This window comes from Trachemys scripta, chromosome 1 (assembly GCF_013100865.1).
Source record: "Trachemys scripta elegans isolate TJP31775 chromosome 1, CAS_Tse_1.0, whole genome shotgun sequence".
In the NCBI taxonomy this organism is placed as follows: domain Eukaryota; kingdom Metazoa; phylum Chordata; order Testudines; family Emydidae; genus Trachemys; species Trachemys scripta.
The window spans coordinates 81,481,854-81,501,045 of record NC_048298.1 but is presented as its reverse complement, the minus strand read 5'-3'; the positions used below and the strand labels follow the sequence as shown (position 1 = coordinate 81,501,045).

The following is a 19,192-nucleotide window of genomic DNA, read 5'->3' as shown; positions in this document are numbered from 1 at the left end:
ATACTAAATTTTTGAATTACTTAAAAAAATATATAAAACTCAAGACTATTCCCAGAATATAACTACTTTTCCCCCCAACATTTTAATTTAAAAACATCTACTTTTGGCTCCTAAGGGTTTGTTGCATTTAGAATTGGCAATGGATGTTGTGCTTGGAAACGGACTCCCAGCACAAAAAGATTAAATAAAGTTGAGAGGCACTTTACAGTGGAGCAAGCTTGAAACAGGGAAACATTTCTATAAACAGCCATTGAAGGGGCTGGTGATTTTTATGCTTCTTTTGCTATTATTCAAGATAGAATTGTTTTAATACAGGGCCCTTTCAGTGCAGCTTTCTAATCTGCATGAGCCTGCAACGAAGTCCTAATAATTAATGATGGGCAGAGCTTAAAAGGTTGAGTTCACATACTCCTCAAACATTTTGGATGCTGCTTTGAAATGCTCAGCCTAAAAACCCACTATCATAGTGTCAGGGAAAATAAGAATGCAAATTAATTAGCCATTTCTGAAACACCATTGTCATATCTGTAGCCAGAAATGCGCAGATTAACCTTAGCTTTTCTTCACCTTCAGGTTTCCTTGTTTGTTTGTCACTGGCTGCGTCCCTTCCAGAAATATGAAAGGTATATCAGACCAGACTCTGAAAGATGGGCGGCAAGGAGATTATCAGCCTTGGCTACAAGCGCTAGCCAAATGGTTTTCTTTCAATATCAGATGGCAAAGGCGGCTGCCTTTGTGCTAATGTCTGCTTCTGCTGAGTTAGGCATGTTCACCTATGATATCAGAAGAGCAATCACATGCACTTGCCTCACCTTCTGTTTAAATTTCGGATAAATTACCTCAGAGAGAAAACTTGCTTTTATTCACATCTGCTGACCTAGCCATCAGGGTGGGTTAGTGCTAGAGAGGGTGCAGTATGAATAGGAGTAACTGTTGTGTTAGTGTAGTTGGAGGAGTAGAAAACAGGTCCAATGACAGCTTCAGTGCCTCCACTTCCTCAATTTATGAACTGTCTATTGGCCTTATCAGGAGACAGCAATCTCTCTAGTGTTCAGAGCATGGTCTGGGAGCTGGGACACCGGAGTTCTAGTGGCAGGTCTGCAACTGGCTTCTTGAGTGGCTTCCATCAAATCACTCGGCCTCTTGGTGCTCCTCTTTCCTCAGCTGCAAATTAGGGATTATATAATGGTTACCCAGCTTTGTAAAGTGGGTTGAGATTTTTGGATGACTAGAGCTAAGAGGATCTATGTCTGTCCATGACTTTGTGCTAGAATTCCAACCACGTTAGGGAACTCTGTTAAAACATGACTGCACCCTCACCATGTTATAACATGGTTTGAGTTTTCCTGTGCATACCAGACAAAATCGTATACTAAGCAAGAGAAGGGAACCTTGTTAGCATAGTTCTTTTAATGTGGTCATAATTTGATTTGGTTTAGTCTATGCAGGCAAAACTAAACCACTTTATGATATGGTTAGGACACAACCAAGTTGTGGGTTCCCTAATGTAGCTGGGATTCTACTGTAGAAAGACCTAAAGTGATCGATGAGAGCTGTCTGTCCATCCTGATAGCTGCTAGTATCTGGAGTTTACCCCTATAGATAGCAGGTTTTTTTCCCCTGGGAGCAAATGTACAAACCGTTTTGATGTGAATATTGGTTTGATTGACGTCTGGATTTGTCCCTCATTTTGTTTGTTTTCATTCTAACGGATGAGTACAGAGAATTGTTCAGCAGTAACTTCTGTAATTTGAAACCTTAAATGATAAGAAGTGTTCCAGCACCATCCTTTGATCAGAATGAAGAACACTGCTATTGTAAATTATGATTCACTGACTACTGCTTTCTGCACCAGAATATTATTAGAGTGTGCGTATGCTGGGTATGCAGCTAGGTGTGTGAGTATGTTTGTCACATTGTATTTTATTACTTTTTTTTTTAATGTTGAATTCTTTAGCAGATAAAATTCGTTCTGATTGTATCTTTGGAATGAGCTGACGAAGTGGAAGATTTTTACTTAGCTGGATTTAGACAAAACTTGGAAGCAAATGTGTGTCATGCGTAACACTGACCTCATTCAACTTTTCACTGTCAAGAAATCTTGCATGAATAATTTAAGACAATGGTTGCAGTCATGGATGTGAGTGAGATTGGAATCTGGGGTATTTGCTTTATTGCTTCTATTACCTCCAGCTAACGAGCCACCCTGTGCGGCAATCCAAACATTCAGCAGCTATTCCATTTGATGATGAAGATACTTAACTGAGTTTTGACAAAAAGAGCTGCTTGCTGATTCTAGCAGAGTCCCAACTTAGCATTAGCAGCAGAAGTGCCCGTGCCAGCCCCAGAAACAGTAGTAGTAAGAAGGTACCTCCCCACAACATTCTTTGCACAACACTAACCTTCCTCTCTGTGCCCTCCCCTCAGAACTACGGACTATCAGAGGAAGATACATAACTGTGCAGTTGGTTGTCCTAAAATCAATGGTAAAATGTATTATGTTACACAAGGCCTGTCTGTGCACATGTAGTGATCATTAGTTGTTTTAAATATGAGGTAAAGCAATGCTGGGAAAGAATTTTCTGCTTTGGAAAGATATCCTGGTTCCAGTTATTTACTTTTTCCACTTTGTGTTATCACGGGACCTGGGACCGCACACAGCCCCTGCCCAAAAGAACTCACTATCTTAGTATAAAGCAATCGATTGCAGATGGCTATAGGCACACTAGGTATGTGTATGGGTATCTGTTCATATATTTAATCCTGCCTAAGCATGGGGGGGGAGGGACTGGATGATCTCTTGAGCTACCTCCTCCCATATATTTCTGTGATTCTATCAGCCCCCTTCCTTCCTCCCCCCTTCTCTTGCTGTGTCTGGAAGACCCACTCCCATTTCTTAAAAAAAAAAAAAAAAAAAAAAAAAATCACAGCCATCCACAGCCTCTTCCTACCTCGCTCCCTTCAGCTCCTGGCTCTCACAGAGACCTGGATTCCTTCATCTGACACTGCCTCTACAGCTGCCCTCTCTTAGGGAGGCCTCTCCTTCTCTCTCACTCCCCACCCTGGATCAGACCATGGGGAGGGTGTTGGGTTTCTCCTCTCCCATTCCTGCCACTGTCTCTCTCTCCCACCTCCCCCTTCCCAATCTTTCTCTTCTTCTGAACAGCACTGCACCCGACTCTTCTCTCCTTTCCCACTCCATGCTGCTATGATCTACTCTCCACCTAACTCCTCCCATCAGCCTTCCTCTCTGATCTCAACTACTGGATCTCTCTCTCTTCCTCTCCTCACAATCTCCCACACTCATTCTTGGTGACTTCAACCCCCATCTGAACCCTAGCTGAATGTTTTCCATGTCATCACCTCTTCATTCCACCTGCAGCCCTAGTCCTCATTGGGGGAGGGATAGCTCAGTGGTTTGAGGATTGGCCTGCTAAACCCAGGGTTGTGAGTTCAATCCTTGAGGGGGCCATTTAGGGCATTTTGCCCACTGGGGCAAAAATCTGTCTGGGGATTGGTCCTGCTTTGAGCAGGGGGTTGGACTAGATGACCTCCTGAGTCCCTTCCAACCCTGATATTTCTATGATTCTGTGATTCAACTCTCCCACACACCAACAGAGCCATTCGCTTGACTTGCTCTTCACCCCGCACTGTTCTTTTTCTGAGCTCTCTCCTGCTGAGTTCCCCCTCTTTGACCATCATCTGGCCTCTTTCTACATACCCCATGAGCCCCTGCTCTCACACCTTGTCACTCACCCTTTCTGTGACTTGCAGTCCATCAATGTCTATGACATCTTGTCTGCTCTGAGCTCAGCCCTCTCTTCCATTGATACAGTTGTTGATTCTCTCCATACATCCCTCTCCTAGACTCTTTTGCTGCTCTCCCATAGCCAGATAGGCCCTGCCAACCTCCAGCCCTGGCTCCCCACCCCAAATATCCGCTTCCTCCGCTTCTGCTCTCATGATGTAGTGCAACTCCGGTGGAACTCCTGTAACCTGGCTGACTTCCTTCACTACAAATTGGTTCTCTCCTCCTTCAGTTCTAGCATCTTCCTAGCTAACCAATTATAATTCTACAACTTAATTGACTCCCACATCCACCATCACAGTCCCCTTTCACTACCTCTGACTCACTCCTCAAGCCCTCCCCTTCTGCCTCCACTGCTTTCTCTGCACAGGTTCTTGCTAATTTCTTCCAAGAGAAATTCCAAGTGACCTTCCCCCCTCTCCTGCTACAACCCTCTTCCTCCCTTGTCACAGATGCAGAAGTTTCTCACCTGCTTTCCTCCACTAACTCCTCCACTTGCACCGATGGCCCCATCCCATCTACTGATCTCCCTTGCGCCCCCTCGCATCCCCTACTTTACTCTTCTCCGTAACCTCTCGCTCTCCTCTGGCTCTTTCTCCTCACAATACAAGCATGTTTTAGTCTCTCGTATTTTTAAAAAAAGCCATCCTTGAGCCAATTGGCCTTTCCAACTATTGCCTCTCTCCTGTATCCCTTTTACCTCTAAGCTCACTGAACGCAATCCCTGTCAGGCATTTCCCTCCTTCAATTCAATCCCTCTTTTTGTTCTGTTTGCACAGCCTCTAGCACAATGGGGCCCTGGTCCACGAAGTGAGCTCCCAAGCACTACGGTAATACAAATCATCATCATCATCATCCTAGACCCACTCCTATTCTGCTTCCACCCCCTGCACTCAACTGAAATCAAAATCGCTCATGACCTCTTCCTAACCAGGACTCCATCCTCATCCTTCTTAACCTGTCAGCTGCCTTCAATACAATCAACCATTCTCCTCTTCTTGAAATCTTGTCCTCCCTTGGCTTCCATGGAACTCTGTCCTCTCCTGGTTCTCTTCCTGCTTCTCCTACCTCACTCCTTCATAGTGTCCTTCAAAGGATCCTCCTCATCCACCCCTCTTCAGTTTTCTGTAGGGATTTGTCAAGGACCTGCTCCTAACACAGCACCCTCTTGGAGTGTTGCTGGGGCTGTGCACTCTCTCAGGTCCAGTTACTCCAGTGGGATGCTCTGTAGCACTCTGGCAGTGATGGGTTCTCAGGCCGTAGGCTGAGCCCTTCTGGATACTTCTCTCCCTTTCAGAGTTCTGGGGAATACACAAACAGCTCAGTAGCCGCAAAAGAAAAGAGAGAAAGAAAAAGAAACACACAGGCTGTCCTAGCCAAGACATTGGCCTCTCTTCCTTCAGCGGGGCCCCGGGTGGGCCACAGTCCAACTCAAAGCAAAAATTATAGGAGACAGCCTCCCCTCTTCAGCCACATTCCTTTTAGGCCAGGGTGTGGGCTCTGCTTGCTACCAGGCCTCTTCCTGGGAGTTGGGAAGCTCAGCAATCAGCTCCCCTCTCACAGCTGCTTTTACTGAGCTGAGTGTCACGCTTGTAAACCCCTCCTCCATTCCTGGCATGACTTGCAGGTGCAGCAGGTTGGAGCTACTCCAGCCCAGAGCAGCTCCTTAACCCCTTCTAGGCTGGTATAGGGTTTATAGACTCTCTCATTGGGTCCCTTATCTTCTCCATCTTATCTGTGGCTAATCTCGCCTGCAAACAGAAATTCAGCTACCATATCTATGCTGACTCACAGAGCTACCTCTCTTCTCCAGACCTGTCTCCTTCTGTCCAGGCTAAAATCTGAGCCTGTCTCTCTGACATCGCCTCACGGATGTCTAGTTGTTAGGTCAAGCTCAACACGACTAAAACAGCACTCTGAATATCCTCCCCCAAGCCCTCCCCGCTACAGTCTTTCTCAATCACTGTGGACAAACCCACCATCCTGCCTGTTACTCAGGCCCATAACCAGGGTGTCATCTTCAAATCAGACCTCTCTCTAGGTCCTCATCTCCAGGCTGTGTCTAAATATTGCCAATTCTTTCTACACAGCATCTGTAAGATACAGCCTTTCCTATGCATCCACGCAGCTAAAACTCTTGTCCAGGATCTCCTCATCTTGATTACTGCAACATCCTTTTCTCTGGCCTGGACCAATGTAATCTTGTCCCAGATATCCATTCAGAATGCTGCTGCAAAGATCATTTTCCTAGCCTGCCGCTTTGACCATGTCACCCTCCTGGCATCCCTCCGCTGGCTCTCCTTCTCTTTCGCATCATACATAAACTACTTGTCTTCACTCTTCACGTGCTTTCACTGCCTGTCCCCACATTATCATATTCATTCACTTCAAAACCTCAGCTTCTGTCTTTGATCAGCCTGTGATACCAGTCTCCATTGCTTGCTTTTAAATGTTCAAACAAGCTTTCTCCCAAGCTGCCCCTCACATTTGGGAGGAACTTTTTGGTAAACATCTGCGGAGCTACCTCAGTATCCTCCTTCAAATCTTTCCTTAATACTCTCCTTTTCTGAAGGGAGCATGCTCAGTTTCTCTATGGGGATGTTGCGTGTATAGTTGAGTCACTTGTAGAAACTGGGAAGGGATGGAGCATGCTTAGTGAGGATGGAAACTTCAGAGATTTTAGTTGCTAAAAGACATAAGGCTGGTCTATACTGGGAACTTACATGGTATAGCTCTGTCGCTCACCGAGGTGAAATATCCTGAGAGACATAGTTATACTGACCTGACCCACAGCGTGGGCAGTGCTAGTGGGTTACCTACACCAATGGGAGTGTAGGTATTATCTACATTGAAGTGCAGCAGCTATGCCACTGGAAGGGTTTAGGTGTAGACATACCCACAGATCTCTACTGAGCAAGTGTGAACTGCAATTTTTCAGAGGCTTACAACTTGTCCAAATTTGGGGAGATTTTCACAGAGGTGGCAAAAGGCAGATCCCTGCCACAAAGGCCAATCCCTTACCACATTTCATGTCCCTGCTCCAAAGTACAGGGGCCCAACCACTGTTCAAAGTCACCTGAATTTTTTAACATGGTTAGAAAAACAGAATTTTCCCTGGTGTGATGGGGTATTCACTGCACACAGGACCGATGGGGGTTAAGATGGCCAGGTAGGCCAATTAATCCTCAGGCTGCACTTAGAGGAGGAACCAAGGAGCAGGGAGCTAATTGAAAGCAGGCTCAGATAAGCAGGAACGGGCGGGGCCTATAAAGCCAGGAAGCTGGCAACAGAAGGAGGCTGCTGCTGGGAAAGGGCAGTAACTCCCTGAAAAAAGGAACCAGTGTTTGGAGGCTGCAGAACGTGCAGGCTGCAGTCACTCCCTGGAAAGAGGGAGGAGGGTTTGGAACTGGTACACCCAGAGAGAGAAGGGGAACCAGAGAGCAGGATGCCATCCAGGGAAGGAGCAGTGTGGACAGAGAGAGGAAAGCCCACAACTGCTGGGCTGAAGGTCCCTGAACTGGAGTAGTGGGTGGGCCGAGGTTCCCCTACAAGCCACCTAGGACATGGCATAGACTGGCAGGGCAGTGAGCTGGAAGATTGTAGAGAGAGACTTTGGTACCCCAAAAGGGGGAACACTAAGTGACCTAGCTGGAGGGCTAAGTCACAAAGGAGATGCTGTGGGTCCTGGAGCATGAAAGGAGCCGCAGACCAGAGAGAGTCGGAGCAATGCTGTGCAAACTGCAGAAGGGAACGTCGGCCTCAAGAGCTAATCCAAAATGCCAAGGGGAAAAGGATTTAAATTTGCCAATACATGGAGGTTTTCACATGCATAAAAGTAATAGCTGATGTTTCTGACAGGCAAAAATGTGTAAAAGCAGGAACATCCTGTCAGATCTGCATGAAGGGTGAGTACACAGTGCCCTTCTTTAGCAGTTCCTTTTCTGCTGGTGTTTTGTTTGGATGATAGGAGACAAGACTTTAATTTGAAACTCCAAAATTTAAAAAGAAATCCAGTGAACCTGCTCCCACAAGTTCTAAAGAGGAACCAGGAAGTCAATAGATTATCAATGCATATTTAGCAACTATAACTGGGAAATCAAATGACAAACAATACAATCCACAACACACTTCTCCTGCACTGTTCTGTATGTGGATTTTTATACAATTCCAGCTGCAGCCCTTAACAGCACATCATGGTTACTCTCAAAGTCATGGCTGATGAAATTGCTGTCAATTGTATTTTTTTCTCTCAAATACTGGAATTAATTCACATTTAAACTCAGATGAATCATTTGATGAATTTTAAGACACCAGTGTTGTTCCCCCCCTCCCTCCCCCCAAGCAAAATGACTGAGCCAATAAAACTGCCTTCATTAGTGAGTGGTCTTCACTTCCTTGTGACGACCAATTTTAAAAATACACCATGTAGCACTAGCTTGGTTAATGCTGTTAACATTAGCTGTGTGGGGGTGGAAGCTGCCCAAAGACAGAAAAATCCATCGTCACGTGCTAGCCTCCTATCTAAATGGCTGGTGGCTTTTGTCACAAGTTGCGGAGCACTTGCATTCTCTCCCCACCCTAGTTTGCAGGACCAGCAGGGTTGACAGTGGGCAGATACTGAAAAGCCCCTCCAGATAAAGGGATGCCAGCCTCAAGCCCTGCAGATTATGCCCAGCAGCTCCCACTCTGAACCTTCCTGCAGCCACTCCCCAGCCATGGCACCACAGCAGATCCAGTGCTCGAGCTGGTATTGGGTATGAGTACGGAGCAGAGTCACAGAGCACACAGCAGCCGCTAAGACACCAACAAAAGCACTAACTTCCACCAATTTATCCAACAAATCAGCCCCAGTCGGGGGGAGAAGTGCAATGTGTTTAGTATGGCTCCCTCCCAGCCAGAGTAAATATGGGGAGAAAAGGTGTTTGGTACTTGGCCCTCCCCTGGTTCGTTAACATTTAATCCATTACTTACTGACCTTTCATTGTCCCCTGAAAAACCGAAATTGCTTATCCAGAATTACTGGTTCTTCAAACTCTGCAGCAGGCTACCCTGCCTCTTCTGCTCCCTGCCAGCAATCTACCTTTCCCCATTGCTTCTGAATGAGCGTAACAAAACACGGACATATCACCTGCTAACCTCTGGCTAGCCCACAGAGAGAAGTCTCTCTGCTGCTACCAGCCAGTAGAGTCACTCCTTTAATTTAAATAGCAGTAGCCCATGGTTTTGGTCTGGGGTTCAAACCCTGCTGCTGACACATGGGGAGGAGGCATCACTATATCAGCATCTTGGAAGAGGCACATAGGAGGTACACACAGTCCTCCTGGAGGTGCTGAGTTAAAGCGTTTGGAAAGAGAAAATATATAGCAGACAGCAAGCAACAAAGGGAGGATGGATTGACTGAAAAGATGACAACTTCAAATGTCATGAAGAAAGACGCACGAGGGGAAGGGACGCAAGTGAAGGGGCACTGTCACATAAAGGGGCATTATATTTCACTCACTTGGAGAAAAAAGGATTTGGAGAGAGAGCATTACCAAGAAGAAATGATTTGTCTCTTATATTCAAACAGCATAAATTCAGCCACTTACTGTATTAAACTAATGGCTTTATTCGGCAGAAGCCAGGCTCAAATGGTTCACTCACCAGCAGGCACTCTGTGTGCATTGATCCTAGTCAAGTTTATAAACTGAGAGGCTGGAGTCAGATAATGATGTGAATTTCCCCATGCTGAGCAGGAGCCTTTAGTACTTAGTGAGGGAGAATTCACCATGCTGAGTGGTTAGAAAATCATATCCGTCTACAATAGAATATCCTTCTGTTAATCCTTTTGTGCTTTCCAAGCCGCCTTCAAAAGGTCTTAAGGAGAGAAAACTTAAATGGGCCTGACTTCTTCTCATTGAAATCCTAACATCTTTTTATCATAGTAGTTATGGCTTTAGAATCCTACACTGAAGATGTTTCACAGCCTGTTAGAAGGAGAACTCCTTCAGAGTTCTTGTTTAAGCAACAACAAAAATATCAATCTACCAAATCCTGTTCAATACATAGAAAAAAATTTGATTTCACGTCCAGTGACTGGATTTTTGGATGTTTTGTTAACTCTGCTTGCACAGCACCTAACACAAGGGGGAATCCCTGGGGGTTAAGGTAACACAAATAATAAAGGACAACATACTTTGAGCTCAATTCGGCAATAAATTAGTCTGATTTACCCTGCCACGTGTAACAGGCAAACCTGCCATAATCATGCTAAATTTTAGTGTTAGTCACTGCAAGGTATAATCTCATCTCATTTAGCTCCTGAAAATCAAGATGAGAACAGACCAATAAGCATAACTATACTTGTTTTAAAAAAAAAAATTAAAATTAGCATTAACCCTGTGTAGTGAGCCGGTGTGGCACCTCTCCGTCTCCGATAGGGCCGAGCTTCCTCCAACCCCAGCGTGGGCGGAGCCACCGGGTCCGGGGCCCGCCCCTCCGAGGTCACGGCCCCGACCCGGAAGTATAAAAGCCCGCCGGCAGAGCTCAGTGAGGCCCAGACCGCCAGAGAGAGCAGATGTCCCGGGCCGAGCTCCCGCTTGGGAGACAGCCGCAGGCTGCCTGCTACTCCCCCCCCCCTGCGCCGGTCGAGCCTACCTCTCGCCAGGTACCCCGAGGAGGACTGGCCAAGCCTGCCCTGGACCCGCTACCCCGAGGAGGACTGGCCAAGCCTGCCCCGTGCCAGCTACCCTGGGGGAGAGCTGCCCGCCCGGCCCCCAAGTCCCGCACCAGAGGAACCGATGCTGCTGGACTGGCCCGAACCCGGCATCGCCAACGAGGTAGGCCCCGAGGGGGAACACGGAAGTAGCCCGGGGGTAGCCGACCCCGGTCAGGCTGCAGAGGCCTGTGAGCCGATGTCAGTGTGTTTCGGTCAGGATACCCCACTGACCAGCAGCGGCAGTAACCGCTGCTAGGGCCCCGGGCTGGGACGCAGTGGAGTGGGTGGGCCTGCGTCCCCCCCTGCCACCCCCGCTCACGGGTGGCAGGCTTCCCCCTCACCCAACACTCAGGTGTAGGACCCTGGGCTTACCCCAGCTGGTTGTCTGCTCAGCCCCTGCACCAGAGGGCCTGAGCTCCTTAACTGCTTGTTTGCTCAGCCCCTGCATCCAAGGGCCTGAGCTGTGACTGTTTGTGCCCCACCCTGATCCAGGGCCGGGGCCTGCTTAAACTGCTGATTAGCGCTCAGCCCCTGCCTAAGGGCCTGAGCTCCCTGAACTGCGGGCTGCTCAACCCCTGCATAAAGGGACCTGAGCTTTGACTGTCTGCGCTATAGTGAGCCTGTGTGGCACCCCTCCGTCTCGGAGGGTAGAGCCCCGGCGCGACCCTACTACACCCTGGTTTTGCAAACATTGTAGGAAACAATAAGAATAATAAATATGAGCCCACTGTAAAAAATGAGCCCACTGTAAAAAAATCAAGAATTTAGTCATATAAAGAATAGTGATCCTGAAATAATACAATTAATAGTAATCCAAGAGTAGCTGGAAAAACAGTAGTCTAACTTCCAGATAGGGGAATTGTACTAGATATTTTAATGCCTCCAGCATTGTGCTGTGCAATAAGTCCTCCGGTAATTTGTCTTTCTAGTATCTCGTCACATAGGAGAGTTCCCCTCAAGCATTCATCCCTCTGCTATACTCAGTTTATCAAATACAAATTCTGTTACCCTCTGTTCTCTTCATCTCCGCATACTTTATTCTACTGCTGCCACATCTTACTTAGCCCAGGAAAGTGGATGACTAGACTGGACACCAACTGAAAGGCCAATAAAGTACTTGCTGTAGCACTGTTTACCCCAATGGTGACCTTATGACCTTCCCAATATACTCATGTGGCCTGGTTTTCAGAGGTACTGAACATCTTTATCTCCTGTTGACCTTATCTGAGTTGGTGAGTGCTCAGAACTCCTTAAAATCAGGCTAAAAATGTGCCTATCTGATTTAAAAGCTCTAAATAACTCCAAGTAACAATATCCAAGATGTTTCTATTTAGGATTTCATTTTGACAGAGTGGTTGAACAACATCTTTACCCAGCTACTCAGCAGGTATTTTGGCACATTATCAGCAGTGAGAACACTGGGCCAAATCTATGCCTACATTCTCTGTGTGAAGCTGACCTCTGGGGATGTTGACATACAATACAGAATAGCATAAATACATACCAGCTGTCAACTGGAAGGTATTATACTCAATAAGATCACTGAATTTCCAGCACAGATACAAGGGTCAAAATCTAAGTCGTATGTAAGTGGATGCCACATCCATAGAAATCTTTGGCTCAAATTCAGCAGGGAGGTAAATGACGTAAGTTGGTAAGTACACACATATGAGTGAGTGCATGGAGTAAATGTCATAACTTGGATCAATTTGCCATTTAGATGGTGCATAATTTCATATGTGATGGGGGAACAGCAGGAAAAGCATGATAGGTAAAGCTAGAAAAGCTATAGTGATACTAGAATGACAGGTTCTGAGATTCTGCAAATGGATGCAAAGCTCTTCTGTTCACAGGCTCCACCCCAAGCCCTGCCCCTGCTCTGCCCCCGCCCCACCTCTTTCTGCCCCATTTTGCCCCCGCCCTTGCTCTGCCCCCTCCCCTCCCCAGCGCCTCCTGCCCGCTGCTGAACAACTGATCCACAGCAGGCGCTGGGAGGGAGGGAGGGGGAAGAGCTCATCAGCGGGGCCACCAATGGGTGCTGAGCCTCCACTATTTTTTTCTCGTGGGTGCTCCAGCCCCAGATCACCCAGGGAATTGACCCCTATGCTTCTGTTAACCCACCCTGTTATCAGTTCAGTGTAAATTCTGCTGACTTATTTTATATGGTTACTTCTACCAGAATATAAGAGAGGTGGATATGACCCTCTGGTCAGAGTGAATGAGAGGCAGAGATAGCGAGAACGTGCAAGAAACCCTAGGAACAGCTAGATTTTGAGCAGGAAGCTTGGGCTGAGGTTCATGCTCTGTCATTATGATGTGGGAGATCAATAAAGGTAACACTGGGAATGGGAGTAAGTTTCACAGTCTGCAGCTTGTGCAGGCTTTACCTGGAATGGGGTGAGACCACCACCTGCTCACACACGTTTTATCTTAGACAAGGCTCTGTCTTTTTGTTCTGTGTTTGTACAGTGCATAGCACAATGGGCTCCTGGTCCATGACTGGGGCTCCCAGGTGTTACACAATACAAATAATAACAACAATAATAATGCACCTTGCTGTTAGTTGCTTTTCTTGTTGTAAGTTACACTTGTTCTGCACATCCGTAAAAATGTCAGCTTGGTGCATGTTGCAGTACTTTACCACTTATGTCTGTTTTCTAACCAAATTACACTCAACATGTAATCTAGCCTATTACTTAAATCAACACAGAGTTTCACAAGATGATTTTACATAAAATTTAAATACTACTTAAGAAAAAGTGGGCATTAACTAGTGATCAATTACAATGAAACTCCTGTGCAGTACTGTTGCATAGCCACAGGCATTCTAAACGTGTTTCAAGAGATTAATGTTCACTGCATTGCAAACCAAAGGAATTAGGGCCCAATCTATTAAATGAATTGAAAGACGCCCTCCCCTCATTGATTTCAATGGTCATTATATCATGCCCTTAATGACTTGCCATTTATTGCACACTGTCACTGACATTTCTTAAACTCAAAACGTTTTGTAGAAATGATAAGGTAAGACTACCAAATTATTGGCCAAAAACCTCCTGTGTGTCCCTTAGTTGGCTTTGAAAATCTGAACCTCAATGTTTAAAGTGTGTGTGTGTGTGTTCATTCACCATTTTTAAAGTTAGCCTGGCAGTGAAGCCACTATTATAACTGTCATAATTACAGCATTGCTGTACAAGATCTACAACTGATCTTCCCTGGAGAAAATCCTAAATATGCTGTGATAACCAGTCTCTATAATAAAACAGCCATTTTATTGTCGTCAACAGTTATAGAGGGTGTTGGCCAAAATTTCTCCTCCCCCCTCACTCCAGTATTGTGCAGTGGTTTACTGAGTGCCAATTAGTTGTCACTCCACCCAGAGGTGGCTGCCTGCAATGGTGCTCTTTTTATAAAGTTTGTTTTAGGATCTTTAAGAATGAAAGCATCTACATAAAGGTAAAATATTATTTGCATCTCTCAATTTAGTCTATACCGTTTTGCTTCTATTTACTTAATCTGCTTCAGAATAACAACCGTTACCTTGTCATAATAGTATCGGAGAGCTCTGCTTAGCTTGTCATAATTCATATTAGTTTTGTTTTTTCTGAGTCCCCACAGCTTGGCCACCTCTTCTGCTTTGAGTAGCTTGAATTCCCCATCGTTGGATGTCCAACAGATCAGGTGCTCGTGTTTCTGATCCAGCAGCAATTGCAATAGGAACTGCCACAGTGTGATTGCACTCTCCATACCTACAATGGACAAAAGACAACACCGTGTGAAAGGCATTCAGTAGCACAGATTTAGGCTCCAGGTTTATCTCAACCCTAATCTTCATGTAGGATTCATTCTACATAGCTAAAAAACAGTTTGGCAAAGGAAGGTGCAAGGCACTAAAAAATAACTCTAAGCACAAAACTACAGAAGCCTGGGACTCCCATGTCGTAGTTCTAGTTGTAACATTCTAAAAATAACTCTAAGCACAAAACTACAGAAGCCTGGGACTCCCATGTCGTAGTTCTAGTTGTAACATTCTTTTTCGCTAAAACATACACACCAGAGTAAAGGGAAAGTCAAACACTCTGCATGTGCTTCACATAAACACAGTGTCATTTCCAGGCCCTTAGCACTTCCCATTTCAATTCCTGCATCAGCCACCACCCTCTGGCCTCCTTGTTCCCACATTGCTCCTTTATAGTCCATACGAAACATGGCCCATATCCACTGCATCATGTTTAAACTTAGCCTCATTTACAATGCCCTCCATAACTGCCTCTGCCTACATAATCTCACTGAATCACTGTAACCTCTCCTCCACTAATGACTCCAGTCTTGATACTACATCAACCTGCTTTTCCATCTCTATGCTGGTTCCTGCTCTCAGAATTCACTCCCAGGGTATTACCCTCTCTTCAGGAAAACCTCCTGATACTGCAAGGACCACAAGAAGGGAGTCAGAAATTAAATTCATTTTTCTATTAATTTAACTAAACATACATGCCGCTGTGAGGTGACCTGCCTTACCATAGTGACTGTGTAATCATATTGCTGTAATCCCTCTCCTTCCTCACCAATCCTCTTTCTCTGCTGCTTTGTCACCTCCTTTGTTGCATCATGTCTGCCCTTGGACTGTCAGCTCTTTGGAGCAGGGACCATTTTATCGGCAATGTAAGGAGCCTAGCACACTTGGGAAGTGTAAAATAATTCCCCCAAGTGATTCACCTTAAACATTCCATCAGTTACGTTAGAAGTATTTTGTCCTTCAGTATCGCAGATGGAGCTGGCAGCTAGGAGAAAAATTTCAAAAGTGCCCTAAGTCAGTTGGAAGAGTAAATCCCATTTAAAAAGTGATTTAGGCATAGGGTAAAATTTTCAAAAGGGGCTGAGGGCTTGTCTATGCAGGAACATCCAGAAAAAATAATCCAAATTAACTAAAAATGCAAATTTGAAGTGGATTAATTAAACCACATTAAACTTCTGTCTGAATACCCTCATTCATAGAATCACAGGACTGGAAGGGACCTCGAGAGGTTATCTAGTCCAGGCCCCTGCATTCATGGTAGGACTAAGTATTATCTAGACCAGTGGTTCTCAAGCAGGTTTCAGGGGGTCCATCAAGCATGGCTGGCATTAGACTCACAGCCCGTGGCCTTGAGCCCCAACACCCGGGGTTGAAGCCGAAGCCTGAGCAATTTAGCTTCGCAGTTTCACCTGTGGCGTAGGGCCCCAGGCATTGCCCTGCTTCCTACCCCTTAATGATGGCCCTGGCTTTTATATGGAGAAAAACAGTTGTTGTGGCACAGGTGGGCCGTGGAGTTCTTATAGCATGGGCGGGGGGGGGGGAGGCTCAGAAAGAGCTTGAGAAACCCTGATCTAGACCATTCCTGACAAGTGTTTGTCTAACCTGCTCATAAAAATCTCCAATGATGGAGATTCCACAACCTCCCTAGGCAATTTATTCCAGTGTTTAACCACTCTGACAGTTAGGAAGTTTTTCCTAATGTCCAACCTAACCCTCCCTTGCTGTAATTTAAGCCCATTGCTTCTTGTCCTATCCTCAGAGGTTAAGAACGATTCTTCTCCCTCCTCCTTGTAACAACCTTTTATGTACTTGAAAACAGTACTCAATTTTTTCAATCTTCCCTCACAGGTCATGTTTTCTAGACCTTTAATCATTTTTGTTGCTCTTCTCTGGACTTTCTCCAATTTGTCCACATCTTTCCTGAAATGTAGCACCCAGAACTGGACACAATACTAATCAGCACGAAGTAGAGCAGAAAAATTACATCTACTGTCTTACTTACAACACACCTGCTATTACATCCCAGAATTAAAGTGGCCTTAAATCACTTTCAAAGTGAGTTAAAGTAAATTGAATTATGCCACTTTAATTTTGAATAAAAGCATCATGCAGGGATTAAATACAGTTTAACTAATCCACTTCAAATTCACACCTTCAATTAATACATATTAATTTTCGTGGGTGTCCTTGTGTAGACAGTCACTTCCTCTTATAAGACCCTGTCTTCTATTGCTTATATCAGGGGTAGGCAACCTATGGCACACATGCCAAAGGCACGTGAGCTGATTTTCAGTGGCACTCACATTGCCCGGGTCCTGGCCACCGGACCAAGGGGCTCTGCATTTTAATTTAATTTTAAATGAAGCTTCTTAAACATTTTAAAAATCTTATTTACTTTACATACAACAATAGTTTAGTTATATATTATAGACTTATAGAAAGAGACCTTCTAAAAATGTTAAAATGTATTACTGGCATGCAAAACCTTAAATTAGAGTGAATAAATGAAGAGTCGGCACACCGCTTCTGAAAGGTTGCCGACCCCTGACTTACATAGTAACAGAAGAACTAGGGCATTTCAGAGAGTCCATATTCTGATTTGCCATATGTGTGCACACATTTAAATCAAGATTCAGGATTGTTAACATTGAAGGTCAGGCTATTTTTACAATCAAAAATTCATTTTCAATTGACCTTTAAACTAGAAAATGAATAAGCAAGATTTTTCTCATTTTCAGTAATTTTGAAATTTGTCAGCATGTAAATATTATCTCTAACCATTGGTATAAGTATCAGGGCTAGTCATTCAGGCTTTTGTGACTGCTGCTCTAGGTATCCAAATAGGATAATTAATTGATATCCCTAAATCAGGGGGAAACAGGAGTGGGAAAGCCACTAATTCAATATTTTTTCTTAGCACTTGCTTAATTGCTTGTTTAATTCTGACCTTGTTTCACATATCTGATACAGATATAAGAATCTCAGTATTATCAGGTTAATTGGATTTTTAGGAGTATCCATTATCTACATCTAAGTCCAGCAAATGAAATTATCTCCAAAACAAAATTAGTAGGGTTTAGATCACTAAGGTTCGAATATTATTCTACGGTGCGGCCAGTGTGTTTATCAGGCTTACGGCTCTACAGTTCTGTTTGGTGACTGCCACAAGGTGGCACAAGGCTTCTAGCTATTCAACCATGTCAGACTCTATGTACCCGTATAAGCAGTTCACTGATCTTTAGGGTTTTCCTCTTCACTCATATACATCAGGGTGTTAATTAATGTTTGTTGCTTTTCACTCACTAGAAAAGCAATCCACTAGGTCCTATGATAAACAAAATGAAACTCTGCACGTAGAATATTTAATGACAAAAATAAAAAATTTATTCTTCACCAAAGTTAATTTACTGAGTCAGCTAAAGATACTGGAGAATTTAGTGAATAGCTTTAGGGGGGAGGCAAAATAGAATTGGGAACTTGCTTTGGTCTAAATCATTTCAAAGCACACACACCAAAAGGGGTTTTCCAAATTTATCCATGTTCTTATGACTGCAAAGGCCTCATTTATCCATTACATTTGGAAATTCAATTTGAACACAAAAGGCAACTCCCAGATGTGCAATGTAACAATAATATAGTCTACGACAGAGGACAGTGGTCCACAGGGAGCCATTCCACTCTCTTCAACAAACCAGTATTTAAGTTAAATGTAAAAGATATATTTTGAATTAAAGGCACAGTATTTATTCGGTTACATACATTTTTATGCAAATGGTATGTATTTTTATATCAATCCTTTTTTATCCCATGTAGGGTAAGAAAAAGGGTATAAACACATACAGATATTTAAAGTTACATCATGTGCCTTTAAATCAGATATAGTCTATTGGATAAAAAAGTATTTAGCCTTCCATAGTGGATTTATCCAAGACATTCTGGTTAATCATGTAACTCTATTCATCTGACTCTCACATGTATACATTAGCCACTGGAGTTAAAAAATGTGTTTATTTTATTACACAGGGAGCTGGCTCATAATCATATTGTTACAAATACATTTTTATTTGAGTTTCTCCCTTATAACTAATAATATACAATATAAAGAAATATCCTGCACAATTTTAGTTTACATCTGGTGCCTCTTTGGAATGACAAAAAGCATCTGAAATCATCAACTTCTTTTACTCTGGGAAATTAAAAATAGCTTAAACTGTGTTAGACTTTTGTAAAACAAATCTCCTGGGCTAAGACCTTGAAGACAGAATTTCAGTTGAAGAAATTAAAAAGGGCAAGGGGTTCTGAAAACACCAACACAACCTTCACAATCATGATGACATAAGTCATATTACTAGAATAGTTCAGACATACAATGTGCCTTTCTTTGCTTTTAGAGCTGGACTACATCCTCTTCTCTATATCAGAGGAAAGTTTAATTGGACCTTAACTGGTTTAGAAGTGTGTTTTGTTGCAGCACCTTCCTGACCCTTCAGCCCTGACCAAGAGCATGTATTATACGTGGTGCAGATAGTGACAATTATAGCTAAGGTTGCCCAACAGTTTCCATTATAAAACCCTGTTTCCAGTTGCTTGTAACTTTCACAAACAAACTGTACAGGCTGAAATTTTCCATGCCGGGTGTCTGCCTCAGCTGATTTTTTTTTTTTTTTAAGTTTTAAATAAAATGGGTCAGCTGTTTCCAAGGACGTAGTTAAGGGAGAATATATGGAGCTGTGGAAGAGGAGGAAAGGAGCAGGGGGTAGCAGCAGGGGAGGGGATAGGGCAGGGAAAGGCTGGGGGAGACAGAGTCCGAAGGGTCTGTAATCCCTAGAGAACATTCCCCTGCAGAACCTGGAATAGTCTCATCTTTCCTTTGCTGTCTAGCAAATAA

The 19,192-nt window shown here is 44.3% G+C and overlaps 1 protein-coding gene across 2 annotated transcripts in view; it reads right to left on the bottom strand.

The window, feature by feature from the left end:
- The window catches only part of ELK3 (ETS transcription factor ELK3), a 60,003-nt gene that overhangs the window by 19,055 nt on the left and 21,756 nt on the right, over window positions 1-19,192 (bottom strand). For both annotated transcript variants that reach the window (XM_034773209.1, XM_034773201.1), the window contains one exon: window positions 14,046-14,254. In XM_034773209.1, the coding sequence (XP_034629100.1) occupies window positions 14,046-14,252 (207 nt within the window). In that variant the 5' untranslated portion in view covers window positions 14,253-14,254. The remainder of the gene's footprint in view (window positions 1-14,045; window positions 14,255-19,192) is intronic.